This window comes from Bufo bufo, chromosome 2, assembly GCF_905171765.1.
Source record: "Bufo bufo chromosome 2, aBufBuf1.1, whole genome shotgun sequence".
Taxonomy (NCBI): Eukaryota; Metazoa; Chordata; class Amphibia; order Anura; family Bufonidae; genus Bufo; species Bufo bufo.
Window position 1 is genome coordinate 586,593,365 of NC_053390.1, and position 17,059 is coordinate 586,610,423.

At 45.6% G+C, this 17,059-nt stretch overlaps 1 protein-coding gene across 2 annotated transcripts in view; it reads right to left on the minus strand.

The window, feature by feature from the left end:
* Positions 1 to 17,059, minus strand: part of TBCK (TBC1 domain containing kinase) — a 444,055-nt gene that overhangs the window by 423,865 nt on the left and 3,131 nt on the right. Inside the window, exons 1-2 of one of the 2 annotated variants that reach the window (XM_040418257.1) lie at positions 10,934 to 11,051; positions 6,977 to 7,194 (exon numbers count right to left, since the gene is read on the minus strand). In XM_040418257.1, coding sequence (XP_040274191.1) covers positions 6,977 to 7,172 — 196 coding nt within the window. In that variant the 5' untranslated portion in view covers positions 7,173 to 7,194; positions 10,934 to 11,051. Of the gene's footprint in view, positions 1 to 6,976; positions 7,195 to 10,933; positions 11,052 to 17,059 lie in introns of those variants that run through there. The other variant, XM_040418258.1, reaches the window with a different exon arrangement.

Sequence of the window (17,059 nt, forward strand, 5' to 3'; positions counted from 1 at the left end):
CACACCTTATATAATTTTAACACATATCTGGCACGCTTGGAAAGAATAAACTGACGGAAAGAAAGGCGGCCTTTAAAACTAAAAAGGGATTCATCGACGGATAGATTTTTATCAGGTGTATATAATTTTAAGAATAAATCCCTAAGGAGGGAAATAAGGGGTCTCAAATTATTTAGGCGGTCGTAGGCTGGGTCAGTTTTGGGGGGGACTTGGGAATTGTCAGAAAAATGCATAAACCGCATTAGGGCTTCATAGCGGTTTCGGGACATAACTGCTGCAAACACAGGGGTTGAGTTGACAGTACTCGCAGCCCAAAAGGACAGATGGCTTTTTTTACAATGCCCATGTCCAGGGTAAGCCCCACATTTTTTTTCCTTTTAGGGACACTTGTGGGGGTCCACTGTCTGATATAAATAGACGTGGGCTTTTGTACAGCAAATTGTGTGGCGCAAAGATTAGTCTAATGCACAATTAATTCCAGGGCTTTATCGTCCACAAATAAATGAAAAAAATCACAAGGGGTAAAATTGGTGACGTCCACATTAATTTGGGGAGTAGATAAAAATTGGGGTAGTTGGGGGAAAATGATGAAGCAGGAACCCACGTAGAGTTCCCGCTATTGGAAAATATTTCCACCTCTGAAGTGGTGTCGGTTTCAGAGCATGGAAATTCATATGCCTGCTCTGCACTATATAATCTTTGCGCCATTTTTTTATAGAAAGAAAAAAAAAAAAATTATATATATATATATATATATATATATATATATATATCTATATCCCTATATCCCACCCTAAAAATTTTAAATAAATGTTTGCTAGCGTCAATAGCGGTGCATCCACTGACCGACAATTATGGACAGACCCTAACAGATGCCCACTGACAAACTAACAGATGGACAGTGACAGATGGCTTCTGACCGCCAGTGACAGACGAACAGCAACAGATGGCCTCTGACCGCCAGTAACAGACAGACACCCTGACCGTCCCTAATAGACGCCTAATGAAGGACGCCCACTGACCGACTATAACAGGCACTAAGTGAAAGACGCCCACTACACGCTAGTTATGGACGGACAGTTTATACAGTAAATCGCACAGCCAGGACAGAAGTCTGATCTCTCTCTCCTCACAGAACAACTGCGCTGAGGGGAGAGAGAAGCACAGCCTCTGTCCTGGCTGTGTTACTAAATATAATGGATGTGATCTTCATGATAAGGTTATCATGGAGACCACATGATCACGGATCAATAGTAATGCTCCCTGATAGTTACTGTGCTGAAGGCAGATCTTCAGCACAGTAACCAGTGCACATGTCTGCGCCATTTTGTTTGTTGTTTTTTTTTTTTTTATTGGTAGGGTCTCCTGCCCTTTATTAAACTTTTTAAGAACTTAATTAGGGGCCATATGGCGCCGATCGGGGGGCTGGGGGACCAGATCGGGGCGTCCTTCAATACACTCTCTCCTCTTCTGAAAAGAGAGGACTCTTGCGGGGGCGCAGTGGCGTACCTACCATATAGGCAGACCACGCAGCTGCTATGGGGCCCGTGAGGAAGAGGGGCCCGCAGTGGAGGAAAGGCCCCGCCCCCTCATTTCTCCTGTCTATCGTTCTAAAGCTAAAGGACCTTTGATGATGTCATCACAGGTCCTGTAAGGGAACTGCACAGTGTAAAGTGTAGTTCCCAGGTTAGAACAGTGCATCTGCCAGGACCTGTGATTACATCATCTTCAGCGTCACAGGTCCTGCAGGATCTAGCAAAGGAACTGCACCAATTATGGTGTAGTTCCTAGGTTTGAAAGGTACATCTGCCAGGACCTGTGATGACATCATCACAGGTCCTTCAACCCCTAACAGCAAGTATTAGAAGTTCACAATCAGCTCTGCATTGATCCATACAGACTGGAATGGAGTGGTAGGAGGTCCTCCACTTTTCATAATTTACCCCCCCTCCCCCCATGCCCTGTTTTACTCATTGCTCACTCATGTATAATACTTCAGACAGTTACAGTGACCACTACCTCATGTATCTCACACACACAGTGACCATAATGCATAACTGACCACATATTTCTGTAAACACTGCATCTACAGTATTATACCTTGTATGTCTCACATCAATACACTGCTCTGTGTGTAATATATATATATATATATATATATATATACACACACACTGCATATATTACACAGTATTAGAGATGCAATATGTACAGATACTGTATATAGTATATACAGCAGTGTACTGATATGTGAGGTACGAGGTATAATAGATGCAGTGTGCACAGATATATAGTATATACAGCAGTGTACTGATATGTGAGATACGAGGTATAATATATGCAGTGTGTATAGATATATAGTATATACAGCAGTGTACTTATATGTTAGGTACAAGGTATATTAGATGAAGTGTGTACAGGTATATTGTATATACAGCAGTGGATTGATATGTGAGGTACGAGGTATAATAGATGCAGTGTGTACAGATATATAGTATATACAGCAGTGTACTTATATGTTAGGTACGAGGTATAATAGATGAAGTGTGTACAGGTATATTGTATATACAGCAGTGGATTGATATGTGAGATACGAGGTATAATATATGCAGTGTGTATAGATATATAGTATATACAGCAGTGTACTGATATATGAGGTACGAGGTATAATAGATAGTGTGTACAGATATATAGTATATACAGCAGTGTACTGATATGTGAGGTACGAGGTATAATAGATGCAGTGTGTACAGATATATAGTATATACAGCAGTGTACTTATATGTTAGGTACGAGGTATAATAGATGAAGTGTGTACAGGTATATTGTATATACAGCAGTGGATTGATATGTGAGGTACGAGCTGTAATTTATACCTCATACCTCACATGTCAGTAGCTGCTATATATACACAATATATCTGTACACACTGCATCTATTATACCTCGTACCTCACATATTACACTACTGTATATACTATATATCTGTACAGACTGCATATAATATACCCTGTACTGCACATATCAATACACTGCTGTATATACTATATACCTGTACACACTGCATATATTATACCATGTTCCTCACATATCAGTACACTGCTGTATACACTATACATCTGTACACACTGCATCTATTATACCTCTTTTGTCTGCCAGGCCTGTTTTGTAATCCCAATCCGGCCCTGATGCATAAATTATAAAACGCAGCAGCAAACATAGTTCATGGAACAAAGAGAGAGGCCTGGAATGGGTAGTGGGAGGGGCTATAAAAGGGGAATGGGGGCCCAATTTAGATTTTTGCTATGGGGCCCAGTGCTTTCTATGTACGCCCCTGCGGGGGCGGCTGGCATATAGTTTGCTCATGCGCCGGGCCGCTGCTGCGATCTTTGTTGAGGTACTGGGGGGTGGGGTGAGGATTGGGACCCAGCTTTCCCTTATGGGCAAGCTGGGGAACCCGATCCTTGCACCGGAGACTTTCTCCCTCCTCTCTGACATGAGAGGAGAGAGAAAGTTTACTGCCAGCAGCTCTGCTTGTCATGGTCTCTGATCACTGCCCCCAGCCCTCAGCTACCTCCGGTAGCTGCGGGCAGGGAGCTCCTGCGCTTTTTTGTAGCACTAGCTTGGGCTGAAGTGCCGCCGTAAAAAGGTGGCACTCCAGCCCAAGGCCCCTTAGTGACCGCCGTAAAAACACGTATGGGTGGTCACTAAGGGGTTAAAGCAAAGAAGTGGAATATTCTTGAATGGCCAAGTCAGTCACCTGATCTGAACCTAATAGAGCATTTCACTTGTTAAAGACTAAACTTCAGAGAGAAATATCCACAAACAAACAGCAAATGAAAACCGCTGCAGTAAAGGCCTGGCAGAGCATTAAGAAGGAGGAAACTCAGCGTCTGGTGATGACCGTGAGTTCAAGACTTCAGGCAGTCATTGCCAACAAAGTATTAGAAATGAATATTTTATTTACAATTATTTAATTAGTACAATTACTTTGAGCCCCTGAAATGAAGGGATTGAGTTTAAAAAATGCTTTAGTTCCTCACATTTTTGTGCAATCATTTTGTTCAACCCACTGAATTAAAGCTGAAAGTCTGAACTTCAACTGCATCTGAATAGTTTTGTTCAAAATCCATTGTGGTAATGTACAGAACAAAAACTAGAAAAATGTTGTCTCTGTCCAAATATATATGGACCTAACTGTAGATAGACACTGCACAGTACCACTTCTCCTGTCCTGTATACTGGGGGTAATCAGTATCTGCTCTTATTCTCTATATATGGACACTGCACAGTACCACTTCCCATGTTCTGTATATATGGACACTGCACAGTACTACTTCCCATGTTCTGTATATATGGACACTGCACAGTACCACTTCCCATGTTCTGTATATATAGGCACTGCACAGTACTACCTCCCATGTTCTGTATATATGGACACTGTACAGTACTACCTCCCATGTTCTGTATATATGGACACTGCACAGTACCACTTCCCATGTTCTGTATATATGGACACTGCACAGTACTACTTCCCATGTTCTGTATATATGGCCACTGCACAGTACTACTTCCCATGTTCTGTATATATGGCCACTGCACAGTACTACTTCCCATGTTCTGTATATATGGACACTGCACAGTACTACCTCCCATGTTCCGTATATATGGACACTGCACAGTACTACCTCCCATGTTCCGTATATATGGACACTGCACAGTACTACCTCCCATGTTCCGTATATATGGACACTGCACAGTACTACCTCCCATGTTCCGTATATATGGACACTGCACAGTACTACCTCCCATGTTCCGTATATATGGACACTGCACAGTACTACCTCCCATGTTCCGTATATATGGACACTGCACAGTACTACCTCCCATGTTCTGTATATATGGACACTGCACAGTACTACCTCCCATGTTCTGTATATATGGACACTGCACAGTACTACCTCCCATGTTCTGTATATATGGACACTGCACAGTACTACCTCCCATGTTCTGTATATATGGACACTGCACAGTACTACCTCCCATGTTCTGTATATATGGACACTGCACAGTACTACTTCCCATGTTCTGTATATATGGACACTGCACAGTACTACCTCCCATGTTCTGTATATATGGGCACTGCACAGTACTACCTCCCATGTTCTGTATATATGGACACTGCACAGTACTACTTCCCATGTTCTGTATATATGGACACTGCACAGTACTACCTCCCATGTTCTGTATATATGGGCACTGCACAGTACTACTTCCCATGTTCTGTATATATGGACACTGCACAGTACTACCTCCCATGTTCTGTATATATGGGCACTGCACAGTAATACTTCCCATGTTCTGTATATATGAACACTGTCTGGGTCGTGGCACCAATAAGAGGCCTAATTAAGGGCAGAGCGGTGATTAGCAGTGATGAGAGAACTTGTGTTTACCAGTTCGGCGTACAAGGTTCGAGTTATCTAATAATCCCGCTATGGACTCCGCTACCACGGATCATAACGGGATTCTATGTTGTAATTACATCTGCTCCCCATTGTGATGCTGACGGTGAGCAGGAAAACAAAGAAGGGAAGGCCTTCTCTTCAACCAGCTGATCAGTGGGGGTGTCGGACCCCGCCAATCTGATACTGATGACCTATCCTGAGGATAAGTCATCAATATAAAAATCCCGGAAAACCCCTTTAAGTAGTTTATCTAATACAATAACATGGCACCAACATGTAGGGTGGGGTATCTTGTGCGGTAGAAATAAATCTCACAATGCAAGGCTGGCTGCTATAGGAGACCTGGGTAAAGCAGACGTTCCTGACCTGTTCCAGTCTGTGAGCCACGTTTCAGTAATATTAGGAAGTACCTCTGGCACCGCTAGGGTATGTATGTGCCCAAGAGCGATATGTGGCTGCCGATGACTGCGACATGAATGGGGCAGCTTGTAATTACACCTGCTCACCACTGCGATGTCAACGGCGAGCAGGCAAACAGTGAAAGGAAAGCAGCGCTTGAACAGAGGGCGGCCTTCTCTTCAACCAGCTGATCGGAGGTGTCGGACCCCCGCCGATCTGATATTGATGACCTATCCCCAGACAACCAACACGCTGTCAGGACCTCAGGACAGGTGAGGATGACCCTCCCCCCGTCAGAGGCTTAGCTAGGCTTTCCTTCACATGGGCAAAGATTTAGCTCTCTGCCTTGGGCCTAAAGCACACGACTGTGTCAAACCGCGGATCGGCAAAATATGGATGTGGTCTGTGTGCCGTCTGCAATGTTTTTACGGACCCATTGACTTCAATGGGTCATTAGTCCGCATTTTGCAGATGTATTTATCTGTTCGCAGATTGGACATACGGATGTGCTGTCCGCCTCCAAAAAGATGTCCTACACTTGGCTGCAAAATGCGGACCGTGGACTGATTGAAGTCAAAGGCTTCACAAAAAAACGGAAGCAACACAGATGCCATCGGAATTTTTCGGACCGTAAAATACATATGGTCGTGAGCATCGAAACACAGTGGATAAAAGTGGTCATAAATCTTAGACAGCTGTCAGCCAAGGAAAACCCGATGGTTGGCCGACAGCCATTCTTCACTCTAACCATACAGATCTCTGGTGGCACCTTATCTCTCTTGAGAAAGGATTGGGCATGCTGACATCCAACATGCCTGATCCTTTCTTCCATTAGGACACCCTGATACACATTAGACAGTACATTTATCTTCTGCATTGTTAGTACCACTCCACCACCCCTGTATCTGGGGCACAGGAGTCTGACCAGCCTTTATACACAGGGTACTTTTTATTACAATGATGAAACTGGGACATTAAATTAGTCGAGGTTTTTTGAAATGATTACTTGGGGTGCCAATTCTAAACGGGGTGACTACATGAAATGCCTCAAACCAGTCTATAGAAGGTAAAGTGAGGACACTGGCACCATCAGTAGTTGGCTCTCCTTACCATGCTTCCCACGGGTGATATCCACATACTGGCAGAGTCGGGGGTGGACAATGGTCTTGAGAATTTGGAATCGCCCAAGGATTTTGATAGAGTTTGGAGTGAGAGGGAGACCATTACTTCCACATACGTCGTGAGGGAGAGCTGAAGCAAAAAACGTGAAAGCTCCTAGTCCTGCATCCCTTAGAGAAGCCATCATGGGGGGCTGCCCGAGAAATTAACTGCAAACACAACACACACTGTAGATTAGAAGAACATACATTATGGTCGCCATTGCTGCATGCACATACCGACGCCACACACTGAGGAGGGCATGGATTTTACATGTGATAAAGGAGTTGTCACTGCATAAATATGTCTGATAGGCCTCATGCACACTACCGTTGTTTTTTTCCGTGTTTTTTTTACTTTCCTTCATGTCTGGTGATCCTCCAAAAATAAAGGAAGACACACGGAAACAGAACAACGGAACCCCATTTTGCGGAACGGAACACAACAACGGTCGTGTGCATGAGGCCTTATTCTGAATATTCAGCTCCTCTCCGTGCTCCGGACCTGCGTAATGGCAGTCAATGGAAGCATCAGAAGGTGAAAACCTTTATAAGGTAAAATAATAGCATTCTTAATACAGAATGCTTAGTAAAATAGGGCTGGAGGGGTTAAAAATATAAAAATAAAAATTTAACTCACCTTAATCCACTTGTTCGCGCAGCCCGGCTTCTCTTCTTTCTTCAGGACCAGGGTAAAGGACCTTTGATGACATCACTGCACTCATCACATGAGCACAGTGACGTCACCACAGGTCCTTTTCCTCCTGCACAGCAAAGAAAAAGAAAGAAGAGAAGCCGGGCTGCGCGAACAAGGATGATGAGAGTTAAATTATTATCACTATTTTACTATGCATTCTGTATTTAGAATGCTATTATTTTCCCTTATAACCATGTTACAAGGTAAAATAATAAAGATCAGGTCCCCATCCCGATCGTCTCCTAGAAACCGTGCGTGAAAATCGCACCGCATCCGCACTTGCTTGCGGATGCTTGCGATTTTCACGCAGCCCCATTCACTTCTATGGGGCCTGCGTTGCGTGAAAAACACAGAATATAGAGCATGCTGCGATTTTCACACAACCCACAAGTGATGCGTGAAAATCACAGCTCATCTGAACAGCCCCATAGAAATGAATGGGTCGGTATTCAGTGCGGGTGCAATGCGTTCAACTCACGCATTGCACCCGCACGGAAATCTCGCCCCCGTGTGAAAGAGGCCTTACAGATATGACAGGTCTCACAGCTGAGACTTTGCTACAGTTGTGTCCAGTTTGGACAATCCTGTGAGAACAGAACATGACAGCAGCACAACTATTTCCTCTATCAGTCATCAGCCTGACGCTTCCGGGCAAACTCTCAGGACTAGGCCCTGTGGGTTTCCAGGCTCTGAATATAAAGGATGCTCCCATTCACTTTCAGCAAACATAGTTTTCGAAAATAATGAGAAATTAAAACACAAAGTACAGTCCTGTGCAAAAGTGGGTGGACATTTAGAGACAGAGGAATATGCGCAAGCCTACATCTGCAGGAGATCTGTGGTCAGTTCTCCAAGATGCTGAGCTCCTCCATATACTGGTCACAGCAAATACTGATTGGATTTAGATTTCTCTTATGTTCATTTAGGGCTCTTTCACACTTGCGTTCTTTTCTTCCGGCATAGAGTTCCGTCGTCGGGGCTCTATGCCGGAAGAATCCTGATCAGGATTATCCCAATGCATTCTGAATGGAGAGAAATCCGTTCAGGATGCATCAGGATGTCTTCAGTTCCGGTACGGAACGTTTTTTGGCCGGAGAAAATACCGCAGCATGCTGCGCTTTTTGCTCCGGCCAAAAATCCTGAACACTTGCCGCAAGGCCGGATCCGGAATTAATGCCCATTGAAAGGCATTAATCCGGATCTGGCCTTAAGCTAAACGTCGTTTCGGCGCATTGCCGGACCCAACGTTTAGCTTTTTCTGAATGGTTACCATGGCTGCCGGGACGCTAAAGTCCTGGCAGCCATGGTAAAGTGTAGCGGGGAGCGGGGGAGCAGCATACTTACCGTCCGTGCGGCTCCCGGGGCGCTCCAGAGTGACGTCAGGGCGCCCCAAGCGCATGGATCACGTGATCGCATGGACACGTCATCCATGCGCATGGGGCGCTCTGACGTCATTCTGGAGCGCCCCGGGAGCCGCACGGACTGTAAGTATACCGCTCCCCGCTCCTACTATGGCAACCAGGACTTTAATAGCGTCCTGGGTGCCATAGTAACACTGAACGCATTTTGAAGACGGATCAAATGCTTTCAGTACACTTGCGTTTTTCCGGATCCGGCGTGTAATTCCGGCAAGTGGAGTACACGCCGGATCCGGACAACGCAAGTGTGAAAGAGCCCTAAGAAAGAAACTATTAACGCTTCCATTCTTTAAAGCATTCTTACTTCTTAAAACATTTTCTCCTTGCCTAAAACTTTGGCACAGTACTGTATATATGAATGTTTCTGAAGTTTTAAATATGTTTTCCCCAAAAAAATCTTTAAAGGGGTTCTGCAGTTTTTTTAAACTGATGATCTATCCTCTGGATAACAGTCGTGACGTCACTTGACCTGCGGTAAACAGTGAGAAGGCCGCGGCACTACTGCACAGCGCCGCTGCCTTCTCAAACAGCTGATCGGCGGGTGTCCCGGGTGTCGGACCCACGCTATAGCGCCACTGCCTTCTCAAACAGCTGATCGTCCGGGGTCCCGGGTGTCAGACCCCCGCCGGTCAGATGCTGATGATCTACAAATCGCTCATTTTTGCATCTATTCTGATGATTCAATAAAAGAGGACCTGTCACCTCTCCGGACATGTCAGTTTTAGTAACTACTTACATCCCCCATGTGATAACAATTCTGGAGCATGTATTCTTCTGACTCTGTGATGTGCCATTCCTGTATTATTCCTACTAGAAGTTATGAATGAATTACTAGCAGTTTGCAATTAAGGTCCAGATGGGTGTTACCAGGTATGAGAATGTCCCTGCAGAGTCTGACATTATCCAATCAGTGCTGCCAGTGTCAGACTGTACAGGGACACCCCCAACTGGTAACAACCATCTGGACCATCATTGCAGATTGCTATATAATAAAGGAACAGCGCAGCATAGAGTAGGTAGAAGAGGCGATTCCAAACTGATATTACAAGGGATGCAAGTAGTTACTAAAACAGACATGACAGGAGATGTTACAGGCCCTCTTTTAAAAAAAAGAAAGAAAAAAAAGAAAGTGAACACTGACTAAAGATCTGACTGGTCTATGATATATTTAGTATAATTATCAGCGATGATCTGCGGGCAGGGATGAACTGAGAACTTAAAGTGTCCCTGGAAAAATAAAAAAATAAAAGTGTCCCCAAGTTGTAGCCGGGTCCAAATTGACAGAAGGCGGGGCAACACATGTGGGCGGGGACAGAAATACCGTAGTGCAGCACAAAATACCGTCATATCCGCATCATGGCAATACAGCAGAAATCAGAGGGGCACCTGCGGCTGTTGGATACGTCTATAAATACCTGATGCTCCGACATTAATTAATGCTGAGAGCATCGGATCGTTATGTACCCAGCCGGCGGCTGTAAGGAGGGCTGGGAGGCCCACATGGGCATCAGCCCACCAGGAAACGTCCCTTTAGGGTCTATGGCCAGTCCGCGGGTCCCCCCTATAATGTAGTAGCTCATCTAGGTTTTCTATGGAGGTAATGGTCTGTAGATACAGGGCACATGTGTCAGTGAGGTGCCTCCTAATGTCAGCAATGTGACGTGCTGTGTACATAGTATTCGGTATCATATGCAGCATATAACACTAGACTGAACTGCTGAGGATAGCCCATACACCCGTCATAGAGATAACAGATATTAGATAGATAGCTGCCCATCCATCCCACAAGTCTCACCCCGTGTTCCTGGCTGTGGTGGGCACCGCTTCTCCCTGCAGTGCCAGACCTAGGTGCCCGCACACCACTGTACTACATGCACACAACACACTCCATTGACAGAACGGCAGTCACATGACCGTGACGTCATCAGCAGGCGCCTCCACGAGCCAAGCCTTCCTTCCAGTGACTGAGAGCTGCTCCTAGTACACAGTAACACTAGATGTAGCCCTGGTGCCAAGCGACAACCTCCGCTCTGCTGTGTGCAGGACGGGCGACTGTTGTGGGCTCTTTCCTGAGAGCCTCCGCTAGAAGATCGGGGGTCCTAGAGGGCACAGCCACGGGTGGAGGGGAAGCTGAGCACCAAGCTAGGGGAGTCCAACATACAAACCCCTTAGCGCTGTCCTGGTGGAAACTGCTTCTGGGCACAAAAAACTGGCATGAAAGTTGGCATGAGACTGATAAGTTTCCATCTATCTACACCATGTGCTTGGTGCCAACACAACCCCATGCAGATAATAGATCTGATATTCACTGGCAGAACTTTCTGCGATAAAAACTGCTGTGTGTGAAGACGGCCTAACACCGCAGCAGCTCAGCCACTGATACCTGTGTGAGTCCCTGGGCTCACTTTCCTGCAGTCACACGGAGCGCGTGGCCTTGAGGCAATCTGCGTGCTCCAAGATCTCACCATACAGCTAGACCCCGGTTAGGCTAGGTTCACACTAGCGTTAGCGCTCTCCGGCCCCCATTCACTACAAAGGGATAAGGTGAAGATCCGGCCGCTGCCCAGCAAATATCCCGGGATCCGGGCGGACAGAAACTGCTGCACGTAATGCTCTTTGTCCGGCCGAATCGCAGCATGTTTGCCAGCTAGCAGCCAGATCCCATTATAGTCAATGGGGCCACTGGGCATTGTGGTAACATCCGGCCGAGCCGGATCCTGACAACTCCGGTAGGCCCTTCTGTGCCGCAGATGTGAAAGAGGCTTTCGGGGCCACATCCTTCATATCAGCTGCCACACAGCCAATCCATGGCCAAAATGCCCGCAGCTGAGCCGTGTGGCAGCTGATACAGGGGATGCCACCTATGGTTTTGTCAGGAATTGAGTTTAGACGTGGAAGGGGGAGACCCAATTTACCGTACCTAGGGCAGTACTGTGTCCTGGCCCTAAGGCCTCTTTTACACGAGCGTGACGGATTAGGGCCGGATGCGTTCAGTGAAACTCGCACTATTTTGCAAGCAAGTTCAGTCAGTTTTGTCTGCGATTGCGTTCAGTTTTTTCCGCGCGGGTGCAATGCGCTTTGATGCGTTTTTCACGCGCGTGATAAAAAAACTGAAGGTTTACAAACATCTCCTAGCAACCATCAGTGAAAAACTTGCTTGCGGATGCAATGCGTTTTTCACACAGCCCCATTCACTTCTATGGGGCTGCGTGAAAAACACAGAATATAGAACATGCTGCGATTTTCACGCGACGCAGAACTGATGCGTGAAAAACAACGCTCATGTACACAGACTCATTGAAATTATTGGGTCAGGATTCAGTGCGGGTGCTATGCGTTCACGTCACGCATTGCACCCGCGCGGAAAACTCGCTCGTGTGAAAGGGGTCTATACACTGCGTGCAGAATTATTAGGCAAATGAGTATTTTGACCACATCATCCTCTTTATGCATGTTGTCTTACTCCAAGCTGTATAGGCTCGAAAGCCTACTACCAATTAAGCATATTAGGTGATGTGCATCTCTGTAATGAGAAGGGGTGTGGTCTAATGACATCAACACCCTATATTAGGTGTGCATAATTATTAGGCAACTTCCTTTCCTTTGGCAAAATAGGTCAAAAGAAGGACTTGACAGGCTCAGAAAAGTCAAAAATAGTGAGATATCTTGCAGAGGGATGCAGCACTCTTAAAATTGCAAAGCTTCTGAAGCGTGATCATCGAACAATCAAGCGTTTCATTCAAAATAGTCAACAGGGTCGCAAGAAGCGTGTGGAAAAACCAAGGCGCAAAATAACTGCCTATGAACTGAGAAAAGTCAAGCGTGCAGCTGCCAAGATGCCACTTGCCACCAGTTTGGCCATATTTCATCACTGGAGTGCCCAAAAGCACAAGGTGTGCAATACTCAGAGACATGGCCAAGGTAAGAAAGGCTGAAAGACGACCACCACTGAACAAGACACACAAGCTGAAACGTCAAGACTGGGCCAAGAAATATCTCAAGACTGATTTTTCTAAGGTTTTATGGACTGATGAAATGAGAGTGAGTCTTGATGGGCCAGATGGATGGGCCCGTGGCTGGATTGGTAAAGGGCAGAGAGCTCCAGTCCGACTCAGACGCCAGCAAGGTGGAGTACTGGTTTGGGCTGGTATCATCAAAGATGAGCTTGTGGGGCCTTTTCGGGTTGAGGATGGAGTCAAGCTCAACTCCCAGTCCTACTGCCAGTTTCTGGAAGACACCTTCTTCAAGCAGTGGTACAGGAAGAAGTCTGCATCCTTCAAGAAAAACATGATTTTCATGCAGGACAATGCTCCATCACACGCGTCCAAGTACTCCACAGTGTGGCTGGCAAGAAAGGGTATAAAAGAAGAAAATCTAATGACATGGCCTCCTTGTTCACCTGATCTGAACCCCATTGAGAACCTGTGGTCCATCATCAAATGTGAGATTTACAAGGAGGGAAAACAGTACACCTCTCTGAACAGTGTCTGGGAGGCTGTGGTTGCTGCTGCACGCAATGTTGATGGTGAACAGATCAAAACACTGACAGAATCCATGGATGGCAGGCTTTTGAGTGTCCTTGCAAAGAAAGGTGGCTATATTGGTCACTAATTTGTTTTTGTTTTGTTTTTGAATGTCAGAAATGTATATTTGTGAATGTTGAGATGTTATATTGGTTTCACTGGTAAAAATAAATAATTGAAATGGGTATATATTTTTTTTTTGTTAAGTTGCCTAATAATTATGCACAGTAATAGTCACCTGCACACACAGATATCCCCCTAAAATAGCTAAAACTAAAAACTACTTCCAAAAATATTCAGCTTTGATATTAATGAGTTTTTTGGGTTCATTGAGAACATGGTTGTTGTTCAATAATAAAATTAATCCTCAAAAATACAACTTGCCTAATAATTCTGCACTCCCTGTAGCTTTCAGGGGATGACTGGCCATAGATGTTACCGGGAAATGAGTAGACCAATGCCCAGAGAGCCCCCCAAGGCCTCCTGGTGGGTAAATAGAGATCTGACACGCACAGCAATAACTAATGCTCTGAGCTTCTGGTACATATGCAGCTGGCGGCACAGACACCCAGTACCCCCACCTCCCAGCTGGTGGAAGAGAAGGCTGTGCTCCGTGCAAGCGCTGCCTTCCCGTCATTGTCTACCTGCTCGCAGCGGAGAGGAGGCGTAATTACACGTTGTCCAATAGAAATGAATGGGATGGCTTGTAATTACATCTCCTCACCACTGTCATGTCGACGGCGAGCAGGTAAACAATGACGGGAGGGCAGCGCTTGCACGGAGCACGGCCTCCTCTTCCAGCAGCTGAGCGGTGAGGGTGCCGGGGCCCTGACGATCTGATAACGATGACTTAGGCCTCCTGCGCACGACCGTATTGCTTTTTCAGTATTTGCGGTCTGTGTTTCATGGATCTATTGTTCCTGTTTTTTGTTTCAGTAGTGTTTCCGCTTCCGTTCCGTTTTTCCATTTGCTTTCCATTTTTGATCTATTTTTGCGGATCGGAAACGGAAGCATACAATAATGTTTAAACAGTAAGTACATAAAAATATTGGGCTGGGCATAAACTTTTCAATAGATGGTTCTGCAGGAATGGATACGGAAGACATAAGGCCTAAGGCCTCTTGCACACGAACATTTTTTTTTTTCGTTTACGTTCCATTTTTTGCTTTCCGTATACAGAGCGTATACGGAACAATTAATTTCAATGGATCCGCAAAAAAACCCAGAAGGTACTCCGTATGCCTTCCGTTCAAAGATAGAACATGTCCTATTATTGTCCGCATAACGGACAAAGATAGTACTGTTAAAAAACGGAATGCACACAGACGTCATCCGTATTTTTACGGATCCGTTTTTTGTGGATCGCAAAATACTTAGAAAGCCATACGGTCGTGTGCAAGAGGCCTTATCCTGAAGATAGCACATCAATAGTAAAATCCCAGAAAACCCCTTTAAAGGCATTTTTTTTTATTATTGCATTATACTTATTTTGAGCTAAAAATCATTTTTTCAATTGGTCTTTATTAACAACATGGAATCCTTTTTTCTGTACAGAGCTGAGATGTGCAATCAGGGCCCTCTATGTAATGCGACCCAGGTATAGAAATGCCGAGTGGTATAGTGCGGCCTAAAATTTCCCTTTATATGTGTGTCACGGTGCTCCTACCTGGATACGGCTGGACCCCAGGCTTTTGGTCCAAAGCAATAAATAGGGGGAATAATTGAGGGATTTGCAGGAAAGATTGAGTCCAGACCTTGTATATAGTTGAACAGCAGCTTTACGTGAATAAACGTTCATCAGAAACAATCTTCAAGCTTTGTCTTGGTCCCAGCAGGCTTTAGCATTAAAGCTGTCAGGTAAACTCAACTCTGCTACATCTGTTGCTCTCTGGCTCTGCTGTACTGACAGTCTACTTTCACACTGGCGTTTTGGGTTTCCGTTTGTGAGGTCCGTTCAGGGCTCTCACAAGCGGTCCAAAACGGATCAGTTTGCATTCTAATGTATTCTGAATGGATAAGGGTCCGCTCAGAATGTATCAGTTTGCCTCCGATCAGTCTCCATACCGCTTTAGAGGCGGACACGAGAACGCTGCTTGCACCGTTTTGGTGTCCGTCTGATGAAACTGAGCCAAACGGATCCGTCCTGGCACACAATGTAAGTAAATGGGGACGGATTGACTTTCAATAGTGTTCATGACGGATCCATCTTGGCAATGTTAAAGATAATACAAACTGATCAGTTCTGAACGGATGCAGACGGTTGTATTATCTGAACGGATCCGTCTGTGCAGATCCATGACGCGTGTGTGAAAGTAGCCTCACTCAGATTCTTCCGTCTGCTGCACCTTCTCTCTGTAGTGCTTTTATTTATATGTATGTAAATGACCCTGGTAAGGAGCCCAAGGGGCTGTACTAACCTTCTTGGAGCCCAGCTACGCCCCCTGTGAATGAGCCCAGCAGCGCCTGCGTCCTCCGAATCTCCTCCTTTCATCACAGTTAGATTGCCGCAATCTTGCGATGCGTGAGCTCGCGCATGCGCAGTGCCGGTATAGTGTACCTTCCCTGTGCTGGCATCAGCCTCAGGGAAGGAACTGCGCATCGCGAGATTACGGCGATCTAACTGTGAGCAAGGAGGAGATTCGGAGGACCCAGGCGGTGCTGGGCTCCTTCACAGGGGGCATAGCTGGGCCCCAGGAAGGTTAGTACAGCCCCTTGGGCTCCTTACCAGGCTAATTTACATATATATAAAATCATTTTTTAAACACAATAAAAGCACACAGCCCTATAGGACCGGTATATTGCGGACATGCTAGCGGTGATCTAGCCGTGCATGTCCGCAGCTCTATAGCCGAAAACAAAGTGACAGAATCCCTTTAAGTTATGCTAGGGAAATAGAAGAAATTTTATCCAGCTCACCTTCCTGGTATGGTATATGATCCCGGCTCCAGAGGCCCTGGGGGAGTGTTCCCGTAGCAGGCTGCAGACAAGTAGAAAAAGGTTCTGGAGACAATGGAGGTCCTCTTACAGCTCTTCTTTATTAGTATTATTCATAAAACGGACATGGCCACTTGATACACGGCATGGGCGTTGACGCGTTTCGGGTGAGTACCCTTAGTCGTAACACCATGCTATGTGTGACCCCACAATATAAAGGAATTAGAGTTCACCTCCTCCAAAATCCAGAGAGGAAACTCCAATCCCATAGGCTGCCACAACAGAGGCACACGTCGTCATTTGGTTCATCTATTACAGGTGTAATTAGTAACACACTGTGAAGGTATTCTCGGAACATGTTAACCCTGGATATACCATGGTGCTTACTCTTGCGGGAAAAGCCGCACAGTGTGAATACATTATCATACAACAGATTTAAAAATATAAGATACAAACAACCAAAA